Source organism: Medicago sativa, chromosome 2 (genome assembly GCF_051527215.1).
Source record: "Medicago sativa cultivar Bolivia chromosome 2, Bolivia_mono, whole genome shotgun sequence".
Classification (NCBI taxonomy): Eukaryota; Viridiplantae; Streptophyta; class Magnoliopsida; order Fabales; family Fabaceae; genus Medicago; species Medicago sativa.
The window spans coordinates 75722595-75745098 of NC_140750.1; the positions used below are offsets into that span (position 1 = coordinate 75722595).

General features: G+C 36.1%; 3 protein-coding genes and 1 pseudogene across 5 annotated transcripts; all 4 read left to right on the forward strand.

Annotated features, from left to right (window-relative positions):
* The first annotated feature begins 1828 nt into the window (after nucleotides 1-1828).
* On the forward strand, nucleotides 1829-10828 carry LOC146950787 (uncharacterized). 2 transcript variants are annotated; one of them, XM_085746763.1, is made up of 19 exons: nucleotides 1829-2055; nucleotides 2878-2981; nucleotides 3734-3820; nucleotides 3917-3992; nucleotides 4092-4166; nucleotides 4278-4331; nucleotides 4488-4547; nucleotides 4645-4761; nucleotides 5179-5273; nucleotides 5353-5561; nucleotides 5734-5831; nucleotides 6196-6299; nucleotides 6443-6608; nucleotides 6834-6956; nucleotides 7509-7591; nucleotides 8093-8234; nucleotides 8402-8431; nucleotides 8610-8680; nucleotides 9730-10828. In XM_085746763.1, the coding sequence occupies exons 1-19, from the start codon at nucleotides 2017-2019 to the stop codon at nucleotides 10550-10552; spliced, it is 2556 nt and encodes an 851-aa protein (XP_085602889.1). In that variant the 5' UTR covers nucleotides 1829-2016; the 3' UTR covers nucleotides 10553-10828. The 2 variants fall into 2 exon arrangements, with proteins under 2 accessions (XP_085602889.1, XP_085602890.1); XM_085746764.1 differs by having other exon boundaries at nucleotides 9733-10828.
* Nucleotides 10829-11962: 1134 nt separating this feature from the next.
* LOC146950788 (ubiquitin-like protein 5 pseudogene) lies at nucleotides 11963-12400 on the forward strand (annotated as a pseudogene). Its single transcript, XR_015027699.1, has one exon. The product of XR_015027699.1 is annotated as a ubiquitin-like protein 5 pseudogene (transcript).
* Nucleotides 12401-14963: 2563 nt separating this feature from the next.
* On the forward strand, nucleotides 14964-17983 carry LOC146950789 (uncharacterized). Its single transcript, XM_085748670.1, has 5 exons — nucleotides 14964-15225; nucleotides 15712-16133; nucleotides 16179-16359; nucleotides 16460-16806; nucleotides 17861-17983. Exons 1-5 carry the CDS (start codon nucleotides 14964-14966, stop codon nucleotides 17981-17983), a joined length of 1335 nt encoding a protein of 444 aa, XP_085604796.1.
* Nucleotides 17984-19036: 1053 nt separating this feature from the next.
* Nucleotides 19037-22489, forward strand: LOC146950790 (protein MAINTENANCE OF MERISTEMS-like). Its single transcript, XM_085746761.1, has 4 exons — nucleotides 19037-19214; nucleotides 19747-20199; nucleotides 20741-21472; nucleotides 21680-22489. Exons 2-4 carry the CDS (start codon nucleotides 20026-20028, stop codon nucleotides 22337-22339), a joined length of 1566 nt encoding a protein of 521 aa, XP_085602887.1. The 5' UTR covers nucleotides 19037-19214; nucleotides 19747-20025; the 3' UTR covers nucleotides 22340-22489.
* Nucleotides 22490-22504: the final 15 nt, after the last annotated feature.

Below are 22504 nucleotides of genomic sequence, written 5' to 3' on the forward strand. Positions count from 1 at the left end.
AATCAATAAGAGTTCAACCAAAAAACTAATCCATTAAACGAGATAACCTTATAATTTTATCTACTCAATGTGAGAGTTTTAACAATGCATCCTTAAAAAATCATAATAAATATGATCCTTGAAAAATCGTAAAAAATACGAAAATGCATTTAACATTATTATTAGCAATGCACTACTATGATATTTTTTTTCCCCTATGTTCCCTCTATGGAAGGTATTACTTTGTGAGGCACGTCATGCATAAATAGGAATGCCTCCTTTAAGTAATGCCTCTTTTAAGTAAAATTCAAACATTAGTTCCATGCACTGTGAAAGTCTATTCTCTTCCGCTAGATCCATCGTTCGTTGGTACCATAATATTTATGATTTTCTATATTAAATGTCACATTAGCTAAAAAGAAATGTTAGAATGAATCTCACTTTATATTTTTTCATGTAACATCAATTAATTTATTCTCCTTTCTAATTAATTGCATTATCAAATTAATATTATATACATCATATCAAGTTAATTATGCTTCTTATACCAGAAAAAGAAGAAGTTAATTATGCTTCATTATAAACCTATAACATTATTATTATTTATTTATCGCAATGATTAACACTTGGTTAATAATCGGAACATCAAGGTTTAAGAAAGTCGTTTTTAGTTCTTTATGGGATATATCATTTGGTATGTTGGTAAATATAAATTCACCGTGCCTTTCAACTCATGCGCACCCGGACCCAGACCATCCTCAGACCTTACCTTGTTGTTGTCGTGGAATCCTTAAAACCTACCCATGTTGTCAAACCTACCCCATCTTGTCTGTCTTATCATATTGAAATCGGTTGCATTGCTTTTCCGACATTGTGATCTCACCACATACCACGATTCTCTTTCCCTCTGGTGTTTCGCTTACCATAAAAATCTTGTTCCCCCAAAGTTCATCGATGTCGATGACCAATGACCGACGACGTGGCCACCCTTGGTCGGGCGTAGAGTTTCCACTCTCTCTAGCTTTCCCTCTCTCTAAACATTTTTGAATTCCTGCAAAACTTATCCAACCAACAGTATAATTTGATAAGTGATTTTGGAAATTTGATCCTTATGACGACTACCTTGTCAAGTGTGATTATCACATTCTTGGTCATAATGACCAATTAGGTGACGACTTGCATTAGGACTTAATATAAAACAATGTTGTGCGTGTCAAAGTGTTGCTATTTGCTTCGAGAGTTATTAATAAAAGGATTCCAACAAACGATGATTGATGCATCATGGAGTGATGCCTTCACGTTCGTTGTTGTGTTCAAATGGTTGCGGGAAAGGGGAAACTATCAATCTTCTTTCCTTTTAGTGTAATTTATTCAATAATTTTTTGTGTCTTCTTCATTTCTGGTTGAAGATCCCGCTTGTTCATCCATTAGATATTGGTTTACATACACTTCAATAAATAACAATATTAAATAATAAATTTGATCATAAAATACTTGCAACAAACTAAAGTTGTATGTCTTAAAACTGCATTAACATCAAAATAACCAAAAACTGCAACATCGCAATTTGTAACTTTAACATGTTTTGATTTTCATATAAAGAATGTCTTTTTTTTTTCCCTATAAAAAAATGTTGGTAATATTGGATAAATGGATTTATTGGGTTTGTGTCCAATTTTACTCAAAACCATTATTTTTTACGAGTTTTTCATTTTTTAAAACCATATTCACTCAATCACCCAACCCAGTAAATTTGACTGGGTTTTTTTTGGGTCGACCCAACCCATATCCCATATACATCCCTAAATAAATATAATAACATTATTGTTAAGCGTGGGATAGGCTAGGCAGGCAGTGTGGCAATTCCGGAGCACCTCATTTGTACTTTAGCGTTTCAATTTTCTCTCTCTTCTCTACTCTTTCATAATTCATTCGATCTTCACGGCCTCGCTTCTTTTCGATCTCTTCTTCCACCAAATTAGGGTTTACAGAACCTGACCTAGATTTCCCAATCCCTAATTCCAGATCTCTTCCTTCATGTTTTGGAAACTCGCTTCTCTCTCTGCTTCCTCCCCCGTGAGTACTTCAATTTGCTTCCGCCACTTCAATTATTATCTTACTTACTTTCCCAAATTCAGTTTTTCAATCTCATTTATTTCTCTAATTACCGATTAATTCATTCTTATTTTAATATCATGCTAATTGCCCCGTCTTAATTAATCTTAATTTCCGTTCTTTGGATCGATTTTAACTGTATTATAGCAACTTATAGATGATTAGAGGATCTTAATTGGAAAATTTTGATCCATTTTAGCAAATTAATTGATTCATTTATTTTCTTCAGTAAAGGGTACTTTAATTTTGTCATATTTTATGGGATGTTAGAATTATAATGTGCATATTAAGCAATGAAAAGCCCTTGAGCTTTAAGTAGTGTTTGGGTGATTTCTGTTTGAAAATTCATTAATCATGATTTGGGGTAAATCTAGTTCTGTGTAAGTTTTTGCCTAAGTTTCGACTTATGCAAACAGTATTTGTAATTTACTATGAACACTGACACGTTGACACCAATTGTAATTGAAGAAAAGGACATAATTGAATGTAACCACATGTGTCAGTGTTGTGTTGGTGTCAGATACTGACACGTATCAGACACCGCTCACACCTTAAATCAGTGTCCGTGCTAGAGAAGTTTTTTACTCCTTGCATTAAATGGGGTTTTATGATTGAACACCTTGAAACTGATGTCCAAGTTTTTTATGAGGGTAACTTAATTGAGAATTGAAGTGTTAACTCTCACGTAGCTCAAAACTTGCACGGCTTATTTTCTTATTTCACTGTTTCCTTTCTTTTTTGTTACTGTTCAAGTGCACTTTTCACATTGCTTGTGTTGTGCAGGTGGAGGCTATATTAGACAAGGATAATTTCACTTTAGAAGAGCTTCTAGATGAAGAGGAAGTAATCCAAGAATGCAAGGCCTTAAACAGTCGTCTTATCAACTTGTATGTTTCCATTTGGTTTGAACCTATAATATTTTATTCATTTTCCTGACAAGATTAACAGTTTTGTGCATTTTATTGAGTAAATCAACATTTTAGCCCTTGAAATTGTATGAATCGGTTAATTTAGTTCCTCAAATTTGCAAACTAGCAATTTTGTTCTTAAAATTGAACGCCAGTCAATTTAGCCCCCATTCCAAATTTAGCATCATTGTTTTAAGGGTTCTATGTTTGTCTCTTGATGCACCAAGAGACTATTCAAATCAATAAAGTCATTCCTTGGTTTATATGGATGTTTGCAAAAGATATATTTTGGTGGAAGGACTAAATTGATTGATGTTCTTTAGTTAAGGGATTAATCGATGTTTCAAAAATTTGAGGGACTAAATTGTCCGGTTCTTACAATTTGGGGATTGAAATGCTCATTTACTACTTTTATTTTTGCAACTGTCCTATTTTTATAAAAAGGGCAAACCTAGTGTCGTCAGATAACTTCCACAACAATGCCCGTCAAAGGGCCAGATCTATTGTGGTTTATTGTTGGCATTTTTATGACTGTTACATGATTCAAAACTGTGATATCTTAGTCACATAGCAAATCCAACCATCGTGTCAAGGCTCTCCTTTGCATTTGTTCAATTTATATGTTTATGATAGTTGGAATTGAATAAGTACACAAAGCACTAGATGGATAGGCAATCATCAAGACGATTCAACAAAAAATAATTGATAATTTGCAATATTTTCCCTTTTAGTTTGAGAGATCCAGCCCAGGTTGAGCAATTGTTACGCTACATTATCGAAGAACCACCACAGGATGCTGAAAGTAAACGGACCTTCAAGTATGCAGCTGTTACATAGTTTTTTCTGCAATAGAACTTTAATTAATCATTTCAACTTTCTTGGTACTATCTGATTATTATTTGACTGTAATTTAGGTTTCCGTTCATTGCCTGCGAGATTTTTACATGTGAAATTGATGTCATCTTGAAGACTTTGGTTGATGAAGAAGAGGTTTATACTTCACTCTGTTTGTTACTCTATTTTGTGATTGAAGCTGTATACATATGCTTTGCTTGTATTGATTTCCTCCTTTTATTCTTGCAATTTCAGCTGATGAACTTGTTATTCTCCTTTTTGGAGCCTAATCGTTCCCATAGTGCCTTGTTGGCTGGCTACTTTAGCAAGGTACATGTTACATAAAAGCAGAACTTTAATTTGCATGAAATTTTGTCAACCTTGCTTATCTGATAATATGTAACCAATTACTTGATGCTGCTTTCTTATGCCTTTTTGCAGGTTGTTGTTTGCCTAATGATTCGGAAGACGGTGTCACTTATGAATTATGTTCAGGTAAGTTAAAAAACGCACTTATATAGTACATTTGTATATTGCTTATTCTATTTGATATTTATAATATTACGGAGACAGAAAAACTCAACCATTACCATGTGTGTTACATAGTCTCTTTGTGAACTTTTCATTCACGATTCAGTATACTTTTTGCAGGCCCATCAGAATGTTTTTCGCCAATTGGTTGATTTGATTGGAATCACATCCATTATGGAGGTAAACTTTTATATTTCTGTTCTTGATCATAATTTATAACAATACTGTAATCTTGCTGATATGTAAAAATGGATTCTGAGATTCGATCAATGGACAGGTTTTGGTACGATTAGTAGGCGCTGATGACCACGTGTATCCCAATTTTATGGATGTGATGCAATGGTTGGCTGAGAGCAACCTGCTTGAGATGATTGTTGATAAATTAAGTCCATCTGTAAGTGAACCATCTATCCAAGTTTTTGCTCTTTGAGCCAGCTTTACATGTTAGCCATATGATATGATGCATTTGCACATAGCTGTAAGCCATCCAGACATGTTTTAGCTGCATGATGCATATGCCCTTAGATGTACCCCATCAAAACATGTTTAATGAGCTCATTGGAGGTCACACTCTTTGATTTTGGGTTTTCTCTACTCTACAAGCTTTAAATTGTTCAGATTAATGATTACTAACGGTGTCATCATGAGTTTGCCCCCGGAAGTTCATTTTTCTGTTCCATAAAGAAGTTATTAATGAAAAGTTCAATGTAGTGACTCACTTTTTGTATGTGTTTGAATTACATAGGCTATTCAATGCCTTGTATTTTTAAGCATATTATCTCACAGCTTTTTTCTCCCCTATTTAAACCAGTGTCCTGCTGAAGTTAATGCCAATGCAGCTGAAACTTTATGTACAATAACACGAAATGCCTCATCTACTCTAGCAATTAAACTCTCAAGCCCGAGGTTTGCATCGAAAAGCTTCATGGTTTTTCTTTTGATGTCTCTGAGATAATTATTATATATATTTTTTATGAACATGCAGTTCCGTCTTAAAAATTTTGGGCTATGCATTGGAAGATTCGCAATCAAAGTCTAGCCTTGTGAACTCACTTTCAGTGTGTATTTCTTTGTTGGATCCGAAAAGATCTTCTGTATCATCGCCCCTTTTTCATTCATTCCGAAGCCAACACATGTATGAGCCACATATTCCTGTAAATCCAGAGACAATTGGTGCAATGCTCCCTAAACTCAGTAAGTGGGATTTAATTTTGTCTTCTAATATCTGTTGTCAAAAGTTTATATGTTCAATTGTTCATTACCCAAGCTTTCGATTTAGGTGTAAAACCGGTTATTTCAAATGTTATGGTACAAAATCTGTCAATTTATTGTCCACATCACATCATCAGGGCTTTCCTTTCTGCAGGTGAGTTGCTAATGCTTTTGAATGTGTCATCCGATGAGAAAGTGTTGCCTACAACATATGGAGAATTGAGACCTCCGCTTGGGAAGCATAGATTAAAGGTTAGTTTCAATGATTTCCCCCATCAAGTGTTGGGGAGTTGCTATGGTGCCCACCTTACGTAATCCATGGTTTCAAACATCTTTTATTGGTATATCCTTATTGTTTTTTTTTGGTGGTGGCTGGGGTTCGAACCCCAGACCTTGCATATATTATACATTGTCCCCATCAAGTGTTTTTTTGGTATATCCTTATTGTTTACAAATTCATTGAATATTGTTAGATGATAAGAAAATGTTTTTATAACGTCTTAATATTATGTCTGAGTATCTTGTTTATTCTCAGGATTAGTTTCTATATTTCTTAGTTGTTACTGTGAATTGTTTGCCCATATTTCTAAGCTGTACATTTTTTTTTTCTTTTCAGATTGTCGAGTTCATGGCAGTCCTCTTAAAAACCGGAAATGAAGCTGCAGAAAAGGAAATGGTCAACTCAGGAACCATTCAACGAGTTATTGATCTTTTTTTTGAGTAAGCAAATATTAAATTTCTTTTATTTGACAGACTTGTGGATGTTAAAAAAAAACATTTATATCTTTTGTGAGTATGGATATTACTTATTTTTACTGATAACATACTTTTTAAACTATTCTGTGTGTGATCTATTAATGCAGGTATCCATATAATAATTCACTACACCATCATGTAGAAAGTATTGTATTATCATGTTTGGAGAGTAAAACTGATGCCGTTGTTGATCATCTTCTGCAAGATTGTGATTTAATTGGAAGGGTTATCCAAGCAGATAAACAATCTGTTCTCTCTTCCGACAGAAATCTGGTACATGGATGCTTCAAACTGATAAATTTGATGTTTCCATTGTCATTTCTGTAATTGAGATTAAATTATCTTGATTTTCCTAATATTTTAATGAATTTAGAATGGAAAAGAAAACACTCCTAAAATGTAAGGAGATAACCAATATGTAACACTTCACAGTTTTTCATTTCTAAACTGACATTGAGTATACCGGAACCAATTCACTGAACTTGTGTTATTTTTCAGCCAACTGTACCTGCTGCTGGAAAACAGGCACCACGGGCGGGAAACATTGGCCATATTACACGAATTGTTAACAAAATTATTCACTTGGCACACAGCCGAAGCCACGTACTGACATGTCTTCAGGTTAGCTGTTCATGAAGTTTCACGATTCACAATTATTTTGTACTATTGGCGTTAATATATTAAAATGTTAATAATGCCTTGAATTGCTATCCTTGACCATTCTGCTTAGATATTGTTAAATTTGCTTATATACTTGTTTGGAGTAAGCTTGTGGTGGTGTCTCTTGTTATTAATATTCTTCCTCTAAAGCTCGTTTTGTCAAGGATTGGGTTCCTGATATGCAGTACACCTTAGTTGTTCTTTAATTGACATTGACATCAACATCATAGTTCACGCAATACACCTTATCAAGCTTTTCGTGTGTCTCGTGTTAACATTCTTCCCATGCTGTTTTTTTATCTCTTAATTTTATTTCATATATTGAATTGTGGACCAGCAAACATGTAATTAAAAACAAATGAATTTTCATGCATCTAAAGATAAAGCCTCTGGTTGTTGAATTAACCTTGCATTGCATCATAGAGACTAGGACCATGAGGCTGAACTTCCATGTTTAATTTGTCGGGATAGATTTTTTCTTATATATTTCAATGTGGTGTTCTTAACATGCAGGAAAATAGTGAGTGGAGTGAATGGCAAGCTACCGTGCTTCAGGACCGTAATGTGGTTGAGAATGTTAACCGTTGGGCGTGTGGGTAAGCTCAGTTCTCATTTATTTTGATCTAAATCCTTAGCAACGTTTTACAAGGAGGTTGGAGTTTTTTTTCTCTTTTCTCATGCATAAAGTCTTTGTTGGAAGTGTTGAATTGGCTGTAGTACTGTAATTGTCAGCGGCTAGGCCACACCCTTACATGGTTGGTCTTGCGACCCGGTTATCTTGACCAATAAAGGTTTGGACTTGATATTCAATAAATAACATTAGAAATATAGAGTAGTAGTTGTAATTGTAATGTTATACATGATTTTAACTATATTGATGTGAGAAGCCATTAGTTATGATAATGATGCGTATATATGATATGTTTCTATCATAAAGATGTAATACCTATAATATGGACTATCCACTTTTTCATTTTAGTAACTCAAGGGAAGTCACAATCCTTGGTTGATCCTTTTACGTTTTAGTTTTGTGATCTCTTTGTTGTGAGTTCTGTCTTATTTTGATTTTTCTTTTCATTTTTCCTTTTCCTGTGCAGACGCCCGACTGCTTTACAAGATAGGATGAGGGATAGTGATGATGACGACATTCATGACAGGGACTATGATGTTGCAGCTTTAGCCAATAATTTGAGTCAGGCCTTTAGATATAAAATTTATGGGAACGAGGATAATGAAGAGGTTTGTAGTAGTTTGCCTCCTCTTCCCTCTGCATTTCATGCATATTACTAATTTCATATGTGCATTTTTAAATCTTGTACTTTTTAAGTTAGCTTCTCTTATTTTCCTTTTTAGTTGAGCACTGCAACTTAAATGCTGGACCAATGTTTTGATTGTCTTTGTTGCAGGAACGTGGCAACCATGATCGAGATGATGAGGTACTAATTTTGGTTTATTCTCGGAAGCTGTTTTAAATTCATTTGGTTGACTCTGGTTTTTTTGAGAATTTGTGTCACCCAAGTCATAGCCAAATTGTCTTGGGACAAAAACACCTGGGAATACTTGGCTTTTTGGTTACTAATTTGATAGCAAATTTATCTGTTGTATGAAATGCAGGATGTCTACTTTGATGACGACTCTGCCCAAGTAGTCATATCGTCCCTAAGACTCGGTGATGACCAGGGGAGGTGAGTCTGTTTCTTTTGTCGCATAATTGGTAAATTTGTTGGATTATGATTGTCATGCAGATTAATCAACCAGAGTAATATTATTATTTTCAAGTAAAGTTGTAAACTGGTGTTTGTCTTTGATAAATAAGTGAAATAATATCAGTGGAGGGCTAGCAACACTCACTCTAATACTCTTCTCAACACTATCTTAATGAGTGAAATTCCTGGTTTCCTAAATGCTGCATCTTCCACATGAAATCCATTGTATGGAAAACTTCAAGATGACTGCATAGTAGTAGGTCATGTATATTAATCACTGATTAGAGGGAGAAATACACTTCAAATTCAACCATGTAAGAATGAGTTTTGTACTAGATATCAAATAGACAACATACTCTAATAGATCCTTTGTTAACTTGCAAATTGCTTATAGATCCTGTAATGGGTGATTTCTTGATTATCACCTGATCATATTTCCAGTTTTCTAGTATAGCTGTCAGAAAATTAATTGGTTAAAAATGTTCACATTTGGTTATAGTAGAACACGTTCTTTCATTTCTTTCAGCACCGAAGATGTTTCGGTTTTAGTTTTCTACTTCATGTTGTCACGTTGGTAACTTTTTGTTCTCATGCTATTCTTATCCATCATATTAAAAAATTATATCATGGGTTGGCTATGCAATCAAAATAGACAGCATAAGGACACCACAGGTTTCATGTTTTGAATCACTTCAATTTAGTTTTCAATTGGTGCTTCGATGTACATTAGAATTTTATAGATGTACTCAATTTAGAAATATAATTATTGTTGACAGTTTTAATAATGAGAATCACAGAAATATTGCTTAAACCAAAATAATAATTATGTATCTGTTTTACATGCTATCTACATATGGACATGTTTTTGTTTATTCTTTCATGTTATTGAGAATTAGAAAATATTCAATAGCTTCATTTGCCCACTTATTTCTGTTGTATGGATGTTACACAAATTTTATGTGAATATTTTGATGTGGAGTACTTAACATTTGATTCTCAATATAAGAAAATAACACTTTTTCTTTCAGTAGTCTGTTTACGAACTCCAACTGGTTTGCATTCCAAGACGACAGAATGGGTGATGCAAACGGAGGCACAACATCATCTGAGATGATGGATGAGATAAACTTGAACGGTGCTGCTAATGGTGGTAACAACAGTGACGATGAGGTAGTGGTTGGAGAGGATGAAGAATTGGATGAAAGCAAAAATACTATGAATGACACATCTAGCTCTAGCACAAACTTCTTCAGTGGATTACCAGGTAGCAATTCCGGGAATGGAGGCGCTTTGAACTTTGAAAGTGAAAATGCAAGTGCTGCCAATGATATGGGTTTCTTCAGATTTGAGGCATCAGACAAGGAAGAGAGTTTTGGTGATAGGCCTTTGCCTGATTGGGTGGGATGGGGTGAACCTTCAGATATGCAAGTTACTGGTGCAAGCATGAATCCCTTTGTGGATCATGATGAGTCTGGTAGCAACCTTTCAACTAAGCCTCAAATAGGTAGCCCTAATTCTAGTTCTCCAAAAGCAGAATCTGTTTTATCTAATGGTTCGCCAACTAGTAAAGATTTGATTGACGGGGTTGGTGACTCAACTCAAAGATCAGCAGCTGTACCATCACTATTTGAGGAAGATGTTGAATTTGTAGGCGTAGAGTTAGAAGGTACTGAGAAAGCTATGGAACAGGCTCTGAAAGAGGGAATAGTCGGGGAAGCAGGACCATTGAAAAGAAACGTGTCCCCTAAAGCGGCAGAAAAGGAAAATACTGAAGACGGCAACCCAGGGATGAAGGAATTCAACGATGCGAATTACTGGAGGGTTGACCAAGAGGTTGCTGCTCTGGAGTGATGAGCATAATGGTGGTAAATCATGCTTTATTGCTGTATGGAAAGTTGGACATCAACAACACCGATGGACCTGATTCTTGGTTTGCAGGGGCGCATATGCAGCAAACTAATGTACAGTATAATTTTGTTTCAATTATGTCCTATTTCTTTTCACGCTTACTAGATATTGACCTTGTTTATTATTCTAAGTTTTGCTTTTATCCTGTAAGTGAGTGATTTAATTTTATGGGGGTTTCCCACATTTATCGAATTCGCTCTGCTCTTTGTTTTTGGCTCATTTCCACGTTGATGCTAATAAGCCCTCGTGTATTTGGCTGGTCCTAAATGTTCGCTGGAGCGGAGGGTTTATTTCTACCTTCTCTGTGACTTGTACGTTTTGTATGGTTAAACTGAAATTCCGCATAACATTGGTAAAGATACAATGCGTCTGAAACAATTTACCAACATTATTTAAAATTTTCTTTTGATGTAACAGTGTATTTTTATGTAGTTTGCCAAATCTTCTGTTTGTCACATTGGTTTCCCCAGTATATTTTCAATTGACTATCCATACCCTTCCGCCCACCACATGGGGCGCGGTTATGGTGCATAAGGAAAATCCTTATGCACCCTGCATAAATCCAAAAATGGTTTTTGTGAGTTGTACTCCAAAACCATTAGATGTACTTAATGGTTTCCAGCACCCTGCATAAAATTATAGTATGTTGTACTCCAAAACCATTTTACTGTGGAAATGGTTTCTGTGAGTTGTACTCCAAAACCATTTCTGGATTTATGCAGGGTGCATAAGGATTTCTTTATGCACCATAACCGCACCCCATCACATGCTATAAGCACATCCGTTATCTGGATCTGGAAGCTTTTGACGATAAGTTGTTTTAACAAACATTCAGTAATTAAGTCTTCATGAGACATATTTAATACGCCTAACTGTATGTTCTGAATATTTAGTTTCTATGTAGCTCAATAATGAATTCAGTTTAGAGATGACGAACTTTTGTAGCTCCAGTTTGAAAATAATCTCAATTACATTACACTTTTTCCATATCCTTTTTTATAAGACTACTTCACAAAAATCATAGTTACTAAGAAAAGTTGGAGTAATAAATTGATCTAAAAAATGTGTTTAGATTTGGACGAAATTAGTTTATTTGAACGATTATAAATATCCTTATTTTTACTCATGTAAATATACTTTTGAAGGTGCAAATTTTGTATATTTTTTCTTTTTTGGTCATGGTATAATTTTTAAATAAATACGTGTATATCCAAAAAATCACAAATGGAAAGGGAAGAAATGGTGTACACCCTAGAAGGTTCTAATAGGATCTCGTTCAGTCAATAAGAAAAGAGAACTAGAACCTTCGAATTTAGGAACATATTTATTTAGTATAAAAATCGAACTGCCAACGCAAGCGTAACAGAACGCGGAAGAGAAACATAACATTGGAGAAATCGATCGAAGAAGAAGATGATAGAGGTGGTTTTGAACGATCGATTAGGGAAGAAAGTACGTGTGAAATGCAACGAAGATGATACCATCGGTGACTTGAAGAAACTGGTTGCTGCACAAACAGGTACAAGACCTGACAAAATTCGGATTCAGAAATGGTACACAATCTACAAAGATCACATCACACTCTCTGATTACGAGATTCATGATGGCATGGGACTCGAACTCTACTACAACTAATTTTCTTCTTCTTCTTCTTATTATTACTTTCATGTTTAATTTGTAGATTAATTATTTTATTTCCCCTCTTATTTGTAGAGAATGACATAATTTTTAATTTCTTTGTTATTATACTATCCACCAAAAGTGTGTCTTTGTAAGACGCATGCATTTTCACTCTTTGCTTTCTTTTTGATCTTGCATATTCTTATTATCGTAATAGTTTGGTTTGGTTTATTTTCGGTCAAAAACAAACAACCAAATTTACAGATTTTAGCGTTTTTCATAAGTGGAATCGAATCAAACTAATATTCAGTTCCTCAGAAAAAACATAATAAGTAATTTTCGTTACTAGAAAGTATTCTTAGCATTCGGAACATCTACAATGGTGTCATAAATGACCTCCAATAATAATATAATATAATATAATTTTTGTAACCTGAGGAAGATCCATCAGGCTTTTTTTTTTTTTTAATTTTGGGTGAAGTGAAACATAAACAAGGTTAGTGTTAGGGTCAGAGAGAACGGTTTTGTCATGCATTTCAGGTTTAAGGTGTAGAGAGAAAGAAGGTGGAATAGGAAATAGAAGAGTGATAAATTAGCATACAAGACATATGAGGGTACAAGGGCGAAAATACAATTTGAACCGTTTGATGACGCGAAGAAATTGTTTGGGTGATAATGTTTGTAAAATGTCGGACCTCTCCTAGCTCAAAGTGTTCTTAGTAAATCTATCGATTATTACAGTTTTATTAAATTTTAGGGGAAATTACACAAACCTCCCCTGAGGTTTATGTAAATATATCCAACCTCCCCTCTGTTTTCTCAAATAGCAACAACACCCCCTACTGTTAGTCTCCATCCACCTTCCGTTAAAAAAATGCAAATGTATCATTTTCAATTAAAAAATTGCTTTTCATCCATTTCCACAATAAATCAATCTATTGTACACCCACGGCCTCAAATGCAATTAAATGATTGCCCAGAAAACAAAACTCACGTAGACATAGAAGCCACAACAACAACCAGGCCCCTAATTAAAACATACGAAAAGGGAAAATATATAAGAAGACCCATCTTCAAAGTTCAAACTAGCTCTACCTATTCTTCCAGAAAAAGAGACATACATAATCGACATAACAAGATAAAACAAACATGACAAAAAATTAAAATGAAATACAAATGGAAGTAACAGTAGATTGAAAAGAAATCAAATTAAGATAAACCACACTCTCTTTCTTGCTCACGATAGGTGGAGAGGGAGGGAACAAGATGTAAAATGATTGAGATACTTTGTTGATTTTGAAGCCACCAAATTCGATGCGGCAAACACAGTAATGAAATATCATTGCGTAATCGACGGTGGTACTAGTGAAAGAAGAGACGGGAAATAATAGTCTTGATGAGTTACTTGTAGCGAGTGTTATTTTGATTCCGATAACAGTACCAGAGGCAAAGAAATTGAAAGACCTTCACATGAAGGTGGAGGGACGTGGCCAGACAATCCAAATGTTACTGTTAACCTAAAAACAAACGGTGTTAAGTTTCTAAGGGATGTACACATATATTTTAAAAGACTTTAAGGGAGGTTAATGCCTATTATAAAACTAGAGGGGGTGTTTGTGTTGTTTGAACAAACCTCAGGGGAGGTTAGTGTAATTTCCCCTAAATTTTAAAATTAGATGGAAAATTGAACCAATCCAACTTGTTTCTTTTCGTTCGATGTTTTTAACTCAACCAAAAAGAGATAAAATAGTTTTCAGTTTAGTTTGGTTTGATTTTTCAGGTTCATCGATCTTGTTTGAAACCCGTTGTTTCTAACTATGGATGAACAAAAACCGTTGTTTCATTGCGAACATGTCCTGATATGCAGCAATGAGTCTGGTTTGACGTGAACCCACAAAAACTGGGTCAAAAGGTCATCCAAGGCTTGGCCCTGGTGAAGAGAGGAAGCAGTGTGCAGGTTGATATGCGGGTCACTTGTCTCATCACACTCCCTTCCTACCAACCTTTGATTACACATTTCACATATGGCCTGTTTGGTTTCACATTGAAACCGGAATTCTCGCGTCCCGGTGCCCATTTAACCGTGATTTGCTGAAGCTGGATATTCAAGCTTTTCACTAAATGTGCAGCAACGTCCAAATAGCCGCTAGGCCAAACACACGCATAGTGGTGTCTCTCGATATCATTAGATAATAATTTAGATTTTCTCTACTTTTGTTTGTGTTGTGTGTCCTGATTGTGTTCCTTGATTTTTCTAAGATGTTTTTTTTTCAAGGGACATTAGACTATCCTTTGCATATACTCCCCTCTTTAAAAACTCCCCCAAGGTTCCATCATGTTCGGATTCACAAACAGTAACATTTTAAACCACGGTGAAGCATATTGGGGTAAAATTGCTGAGTATTGTAATGAGCATTGCTCATTCGATTCTCCGCACGATGTAGTTGCATGCCGAAATCGTTTTAATTATATAAGCAAATTAATAAATAAATGGGTTGGTGCTTATGAAGGCGCTAAGCGTTTGCAAGGAAGCGGTTGGTCGGAAGATGATGTTTTGGCAAAAGCGCAGGAATTATATGCATGTGGGAAGAATGTTCAATTTACTTTAAAGGAAGAATGACACGCTCTCCGTGATCAACCACGTTATGGTAGTCAAGTAGGAGGAAATGTTGGCTCAGGAAGTAGTGGATCTAAGAGATCTCACGAGGACTCTGTAGGATCTAGTGCTCGTCCAATGGGTAGGGAGGCAGCAAAAAAAAAAGGTAAAAAGAAAAGCAAGGACGATACCTTGGAGAAGGTGGAAAAGGAGTGGGTTCAATTCAAAGAATTAAAGGAGCAAGAGATTGAACAATTGAAAGAGTTAACCTTGGTGAAACAACAGAAAAACAAGTTGATGAAAGAAAAGACTGAAGCTAAGAAAATGAAAATGTATCCAAAGTTAAGTTCCGAAGAGCATCTCGATGAGCGGAAGAAAGAGTTGTTGGGAAAGTTGGAGCGTGAGCTGTTTGAAAATTAATTTCAATCAAATATTTGTTTGTATTCAGTCAAAATTAACAACGTTGTCTAGTCCCCAGTGTTTGCTTTAATAATTATCAATGTTGTCTAGTCCCCAAGGTTTACTTTAATAATTATCAGTGTTGTCTAGTCCCCAGTGTTTGCTTTAATAATTATCAGTGTTGTCTAGTCCCCAGTGTTTGCTTTAATAATTATCCGTGACTTTTATTTCACATACTATTTGAAGGTCTTCCTCCATTCGTTGGAATGTGTGCCCACTGTTTAATAAAATGATACTATCCGTGACTTTAATAATTATCCCCACTGTTTGCTTTAATACAATACAATAACTTATTTTGAATCCGTCAATGTCCACCACACAATGTACTTATATATAGGGACTCATATCTACTTCTAATATCACAAATCTCATTCATATCTACTTCCAATATCACAAATCTCATTCATATCTACTTCCAATATCACAGATCTCATTCATATCTACTTCCAATATCACCAAAAACTATCAATAGATCCTTTTGATATCGAAGCCTACAAACAAAAACGTGATATTGAAGACACTTATATCGTCAACCGATTTATTCAGCGTCGAAAAAAAATAGAGGAAGGTAGTGGATCTCGTAGTAGAAAATATTTAAATAGAGATCATGCAGCGGCAAACCAAAGACTCGTTGACGACTACTTTGCCAATGAGCCTACATATGACGATGCAATGTTTCGTCGTCGGTACCGGATGCAAAAACATGTTTTCCTTCAAATCATTGGAGACCTTTCAAGTAGTGATAACTACATCACCCAGCGAGTTGATGCTGCCAACAAAGAAGGTATGTCACCCTTAGCAAAATGTACAACAACAATGCGAATGTTAGCATATGGTGTGGCAGCAGATGCGGTCGATGAATACATCAAAATAGGAGGTACTACAGCATTGGAGTGCTTACGTAGATTATGTAAAGGAATCATACGATTGTATGAGCAAGTGTACCTGAGAGCACCAACCCAAGATGACCTTCAAAGAATACTACATGTTAGTGAAATGCGTGGGTTCCCATGGATGATCGGGAGTATTGACTGCATGCACTGGGAGTGGAAAAATTGTCCTAAAGCATGGGAAGGTCAATTTACCAGGGGGGGAGAAGGGAACCACCATAGTTATTCTTGAAGCAGTTGCATCTCATGATCTATGGATCTGGCATGCCTTTTTTGGATGTCCAGGAACGTTGAACGATATCAACGTTCTAGACCGGTCACCGGTGTTTGATGATGTGGAACAGGGAAAGGCTCCAAGGGTGAATTTCTTTGTGAATCAACGTCCATATAATATGCCATACTATCTAGCTGATGGTATCTACCCTTCTTATCCAACTTTCGTCAAATCGATTAGACTTCCTCAAAGTGAACCCGATAAGTTATTTGCAAAACATCAGGAGGGATGTCGGAAGGACATCGAACGTGCATTTGGAGTACTTCAAGCTCGATTTAAAATCATCCGTGAACCAGCTCGCTTGTGGGACATAGCCGATTTGGGTATCATCATGAGGTCATGCATCATATTACATACAGTAGAAACTCTTTAAATTAATACTCGGTAAATTAATAAACTCTCTAAAATAATAAATTTGTCCGGCCCTGACTTGGGCCAATGTAAAAAATTGAAAAACTCGATAATATAATAAGATAATAATTTTTCAGGAGATCCCTTTATAATTTTCGGTCCCAAGAAAATCATAAATTAATAATTCATAAAAACTGAAATAAATATATTACACTCTATTGAAATATGATTCAATAGTTGTCTATTTTCCTTTAAAGTTCAAAAGTCATTATTGATTTCCAATTAGGCATGGCAACAAAACCCATACCCGTGGTTACCCATCCGAACCAAACCCAATTTGACGGGTTTCCCCCGTTTTGACTGGGTTTGGGTATGGGTTTGGGTTTTCCCCGATTCCAAAACACGGGCATGGGACGGGTAACGGGTATATAGGTACCCACCCCGAACTCATACCCAAACCCGTCTCGAATGCAGAAAACTATTTTATGTTGATTTGCCATGTTATTTTGTTTGATAATTGTCGTGGTATAAAAACTATCATTGATATTTAAAGGGGCAATTAAATCAATCGGTCTAACAAATGTTAAAGTGGACATAATGTTGGATAAAACATTACAATATTTCTCTAGGGGTTGCAAAGAAACTTCTATTTTTTATTAAAAAAAAATATTCAATGCGGGGACGAGGATGGGGCGGGGATACCCGAACCCGTCGGGGACGGGGATGAGATTCAATTTCTCATCCCCGTTGGATATGGGTAGGGTAACGGGTAAGTATATGAGAATCGGGTATGGGGACGGGGAATGTAAAACCCGTCCCCACCCCGCCCCATTGCCATGCCTATTTCCAATGCATATGAACACAGTAGTTACTAATTTACGTTGAGTCCCAAGGTTCGCTACAACGTAATTCTAAGAGGCACAGACTAATTTGCCTTTTTGTTTGGTATGTACAGTATAATTACTTAAAAACTCTTTAAATTAATAATTATTAATTTATCGATAAATTAATAACTCTCTAAATTAATAAATTTCTCCGGTCCTGACATTATTAATTTATAGAGTTTCTACTGTAATATGATTGTTGAGGATGAACGAGATACATATGCTCAACGTTGGACCGATTTTGAGCAATCTGAGGGAAGTGGATCTAGTACACCGCAACCATTTACAATGATGTGTTGAATGTCATTTTCAACTCTTAAAAAGCGTGCAATGGTGTGTTGAATGTTGAGGAAAAATGAGGTGGAAGAGAGAGATGTTGAAAGGACTCAACATGTTGAAATCGGCAAAGATGGGGCAACAGCAGGCGACGTGGCGCCATTTTATTGCATGACCGAGCGCGTGCAGCCCACGCGCCAGACAGGCGCGAGTGGGCGTTCCCCAGACGGGGAGAAAGAAGGTAGGTGGATAAGAAATGCCACGTGGCGCTTGCTGGTTGGCTGGCTGGATTTATCTCATCTTAATTATCTGAACTCAATTATTTCATTGCAAATGATTTTTTTTTTACCAAAATTCATGATTTTTTTTTTCTATAAATAGAATCTTGTTTCATTTGATTTGGACACAGAAGAAAACGAAAATTTTCATTATCTTAATATTATTATCTTTCTATTAGCTTTTCTTTTGAAGTTTTAATCTTCTTTTTAGTGAAATGGATCCCAATAATAATCCTTTCAACACTTAAAATTCTTCTAATTACTCATTTAGCTATCAAAATCCCAACAATTATCAAAATCCAAATTAATTTTCCAACCAACGTCCTCAAAACATACCTAAGTTATTTGTAATGTTTGTTTGTTTTGATTCAAAATCCAAATTAATTTTCCAACCAACGTCCTCAAAACATACCTAAGTTATTTGTAATGTTTGTTTGTTTTGATAATGACTATTGCTATTTCTAGAGTTTTTTTTTTTTTTGTGGTGGTCGGGATTCGAACCCCAGACCTTGCATATTTTATGCATTGTCCATACCAACTAAGCAAAGCTCAGATGAACCTTTTTATTAATATTAAAAGATTAATAAAAACAAAAATATAAAATTTTGTTATTAATATTAAAATGGTAAACACCCTTTTTATGTTAGCCACGGTTAGAAACCTACTTCACTTGTAGTGAATACGAAATGAAGAGATGATTATTACAAGAAAATTGCTGTTCACACATTAGAGAAGGCTGGGACACACATGTAAAATACGCTTTTGCCCCCTCGGCAGTTAACTGCCGAGGAATTAAAAATCCGGCTGCAGTTAACTGCCGAGGAATTCCTCGGTAGTTAACTGCCGAAGTTTTCTGAACATAAACAGATCGAAACAGAAGCAGTTCCAGTTTCAATATTTTGCTTCAAACACTAACAAATTCTCTCCAAAATCACATTTTCACGAATTGCAAGCAAATCATCACCACATTATCACAAGTAAGTACCCTTAATCATTGCAATGTTAATGTTAGTTTGTTAGGTTTATTTTTTTTAAAAATTAGAGTAGTTTGCATGTGGTTAGGTTAATGATGAGTTGATGATTAAAATAGACAATTTGGTGATTGCATGTGTAGTTTTTGAATTGATAAATGAATGTAGATGTTGCCTATGCTGTTTAAATGGTAATGTGGCTTTGAATGGTGGCAAATGAACACAATTTGAATATGTTTTATACTTTGCACACAAAGTGTTTGATCAAATGCCTCAATGAAAATTATTTTGATTATTTAGTTAGTTTAGGTTATGGAAATGATAGAAGTGATGTTAATTATAGTTTGATTAAGTGTATATTGATTTTTTAGTGTATTTAGGTTATGATGTGAATGATTAAGTGTATAGAAATGATTAAGTTATGATGGAAATGATGGACATAATGATGATTGTATGAATGATTTTATTTTATTGTAAGTGTTTAATGTGTTTGATTATGTTATGGAACTTGATGTTAATTTATTAAAAATTTGTGTAGATATGGCCGATCAGGAGCCCATTGATCCATCTAAGATGATAGGTGGTAGGCGTGCTCAGACACAAAGCTACCGGAAGGAGAAGGAGAGGAGAAACGCACATATCCCAAAGAGGGGAAGAGGTCGGAGGGGGGGGGGATGGTTCAGGGAGTTCTCAGCCTTCTGAGGCTTCTCAGGCACCGCCTGAAGAGTCGCAGGTGGTTGACCCGACCCAGGCGGTGGAGTACCTGAATTATCAGGATCACCATGATGTGACCGACGGTGGGTACGACGAGCAGTATATGCCAGAGCAGCCGCATATGCCAGAGGAGCCAGACGAGGATGACATTGCAGCAGCGGCTGCCCCGGAGGTGTTGCCTACGGACGCTCCCTTTCCTGGAGGACCGCAGGACATGTCTTTGCTTCACTCTTATGCCAGTCATGTGGCATTGCCGCTTTGGTATAATAAGGATGACGTAAGTATTTTTTTTTTTTAAATGTTCTTTCTTTATGTTTAATTACGTGTTTTTTATATGTGTTTTTTTATATGTGTTTTTTTATATGGATGACGTAAGTAAAAACAATTATGTGTTCTTTCTTTTAGTTAACTTTTATATATGTTTTTTTTAATTCCTTTCTTTATGTTTAATTATTTTCTTTATTTTTCCTTTCTTGATTTAAATTGTTTTATTTATATGTTTAGATTATATGTTTTATTTATATGTTTTATTTATATGTGATTTTCTTTAAATTGTTTTATTTATATGTTTTCTTTATATGTTTTATTTATATGTGACTTTCTTTAAATATGTTTTATTTATATGTTTTATTTATATGTGATTTTCTTTAAATTGTTTTATTTATATGTTTTCTTTATATGTTTTATTTATATGTTTTCTTTATATGTGATTTTCTTTATATGTTTTCTTTATTTTTATTTTAGCATTTGTTAAGTTTAATATTTATTAGTTAAATGTTTACATTGTTTAAACTATGTTTATTTTTCTATTTTTGCAGTGCCGCAAGAAGCGTTTTGTAAAACCAATTAATCATGGCCCCAAGATTTTGAGTCTCGGACGTCCAAACCCCAATCAGAGATGGTTTTGGGATCCGCTTATGCAGAGTGGGTTACATGATTTGGTATACTTGGGCTACGCCACTGTGCCTCACGCTTTGCTGATGACTCTATGCGAGAGGTGGCATTCCGAGACCAGCACTTTTCACATGCCTATGGGGGAGATGACTGTGACTTTGGATGATGTCGCATGTCTTATGCATGTCCCGATTGAAGGGCGGATGTTGGGCCACCGGAAGAAGATGCTGAGACATGAGGGAGAGGCACTACTGATGACTCACTTGGGTGCGTCGAGGTCGCAGGCAGAGAAAATCTGCAATACTGAGTATGGTGGATACATTAGTTATCCTAAGCTGAGGGAGTTTTATACGACGCACCTTGGTAGAGCCAACCTTTTGGCGGATACACAGGATCCAGAGGAGCTGGAGGAGTTGGAGAGGGTTAGGACTTATTGTGTGAAGTCCTACCTTCTATACTTGGTTGGATGCCTGTTGTTTGGGGATAGAAGCAACAAGCGCATCCAGTTGATTTATTTGACGACTATGGCGGACGGCTACGCGGGGATGCGTGCTTATTCATGGGGAGGGATGGCACTTGCATACCTGTACGATGAGTTAGCTCAGGCTTGTTTGCCCGGAGACAGGCAGCTTGGGGGAAGCGTGACACTGCTCACTGTAAGTAAAAATTAAATTTAAATTTAATTTTTTTTGTTAACTATTATTATTTTGTTATATTTTGTTATATTTTTTCGTTAACTTTAATTTTTTTTTGTTAACTATTATTATTTTGTTATATTTTGTTATATTTTTTTTGTTAATTGTAAATTTTATTTTTTTAGTTAACTTTAATTTATTTATATGTGATTTGTATGGTTTATGCAGGCATGGTTTTTGTCGCACTTCCCTAAGTTTTACACTGTTGATCCAAACCCGGACTACATTGAAAATTTACCGGTTGCGGCGAGGTGGACTCTTCAGAAGGGTCATGGAGAGGGGGCCACGTATCGGTCATTGCTTGATCGCATTACGTTTGATGACGTATGCTGGAGGCCGTACGAAGGGCACAGGGAGTTCCAGCCTTTCGAGGAGGTATTTTGGTATTCTGGCTGGATCATGTGCGGCGACCGTAGGGTGTACCGTCACCTGCCGGAGAGGGTATTGAGGCAGTACGGATACGTCCAGTCGGTACCTAGACCTCCGACGGATGTTCCAGCGCTGACACCGACTGAGATTGTGCAGGCCTTCTCGGACTTCCGCACTCACACACTTAAGGAGGCTGATTGGGGTGAGCAGGCAGGAGAGCAGTCATGGCGTATGGCAGAGGGCTATGTACGATGGTACACGCTTATGTCTCACCCTCAGATTTTGCCACTTCTTCCCGGAGATGTTCCGAGGCCTCCAAACGAGGAGCAGATCGTTGCAGAGCAGTGGGAGCGGTACGAGGCGAGAAGCTCCCCTGACACCTATGACATGGTTAGCGGCGCTGTTGCCCATGCTGATGAGTTTTTGGGTCAGGAGGTGATGAGCATGACCCCTCAGTAGTTGTATGCGGCCTTGCAGGATGTTAGGCAGCAGATCGCGCCGATCATTACCAGGAGGAGAGCCCAGAGACCGAGGAGGAGGCACCAGCAGGACCAGGACCAGCAGTAGGATTAGGACTTGTTGTTTACATTTCGGATTTTCATGACATTATGTATGTATTTTGAT

What these genes read in the sequence shown, in the direction of transcription:
- LOC146950787 (XM_085746763.1), top strand. Translation starts at nt 2,017, where the DNA reads ATGTTTTGGAAACTCGCTTCTCTCTCTGCTTCCTCCCCC. An exon ending in CTTTGGTTGATGAAGAAGAG is followed by an intron (nt 3,993 to 4,091) that starts GTTTATACTTCA and finishes TTGCAATTTCAG; the next exon opens with CTGATGAACTTGTTATTCTC. An exon ending in TGGCTGGCTACTTTAGCAAG is followed by an intron (nt 4,167 to 4,277) that starts GTACATGTTACA and finishes GCCTTTTTGCAG; the next exon opens with GTTGTTGTTTGCCTAATGAT.
- LOC146950789 (XM_085748670.1), top strand. Translation starts at nt 14,964, where the DNA reads ATGGGTAGGGAGGCAGCAAAAAAAAAAGGTAAAAAGAAAAGCAAGGAC. An exon ending in CATATGGTGTGGCAGCAGAT is followed by an intron (nt 16,134 to 16,178) that starts GCGGTCGATGAA and finishes ACAGCATTGGAG; the next exon opens with TGCTTACGTAGATTATGTAA. An exon ending in CATGCATCATATTACATACA is followed by an intron (nt 16,807 to 17,860) that starts GTAGAAACTCTT and finishes ATTAATTTATAG; the next exon opens with AGTTTCTACTGTAATATGAT.
- LOC146950790 (XM_085746761.1), top strand. Translation starts at nt 20,026, where the DNA reads ATGCCAGAGCAGCCGCATATGCCAGAGGAGCCAGACGAGGATGACATT. An exon ending in TTTGGTATAATAAGGATGAC is followed by an intron (nt 20,200 to 20,740) that starts GTAAGTATTTTT and finishes CTATTTTTGCAG; the next exon opens with TGCCGCAAGAAGCGTTTTGT. An exon ending in GAAGCGTGACACTGCTCACT is followed by an intron (nt 21,473 to 21,679) that starts GTAAGTAAAAAT and finishes TGGTTTATGCAG; the next exon opens with GCATGGTTTTTGTCGCACTT.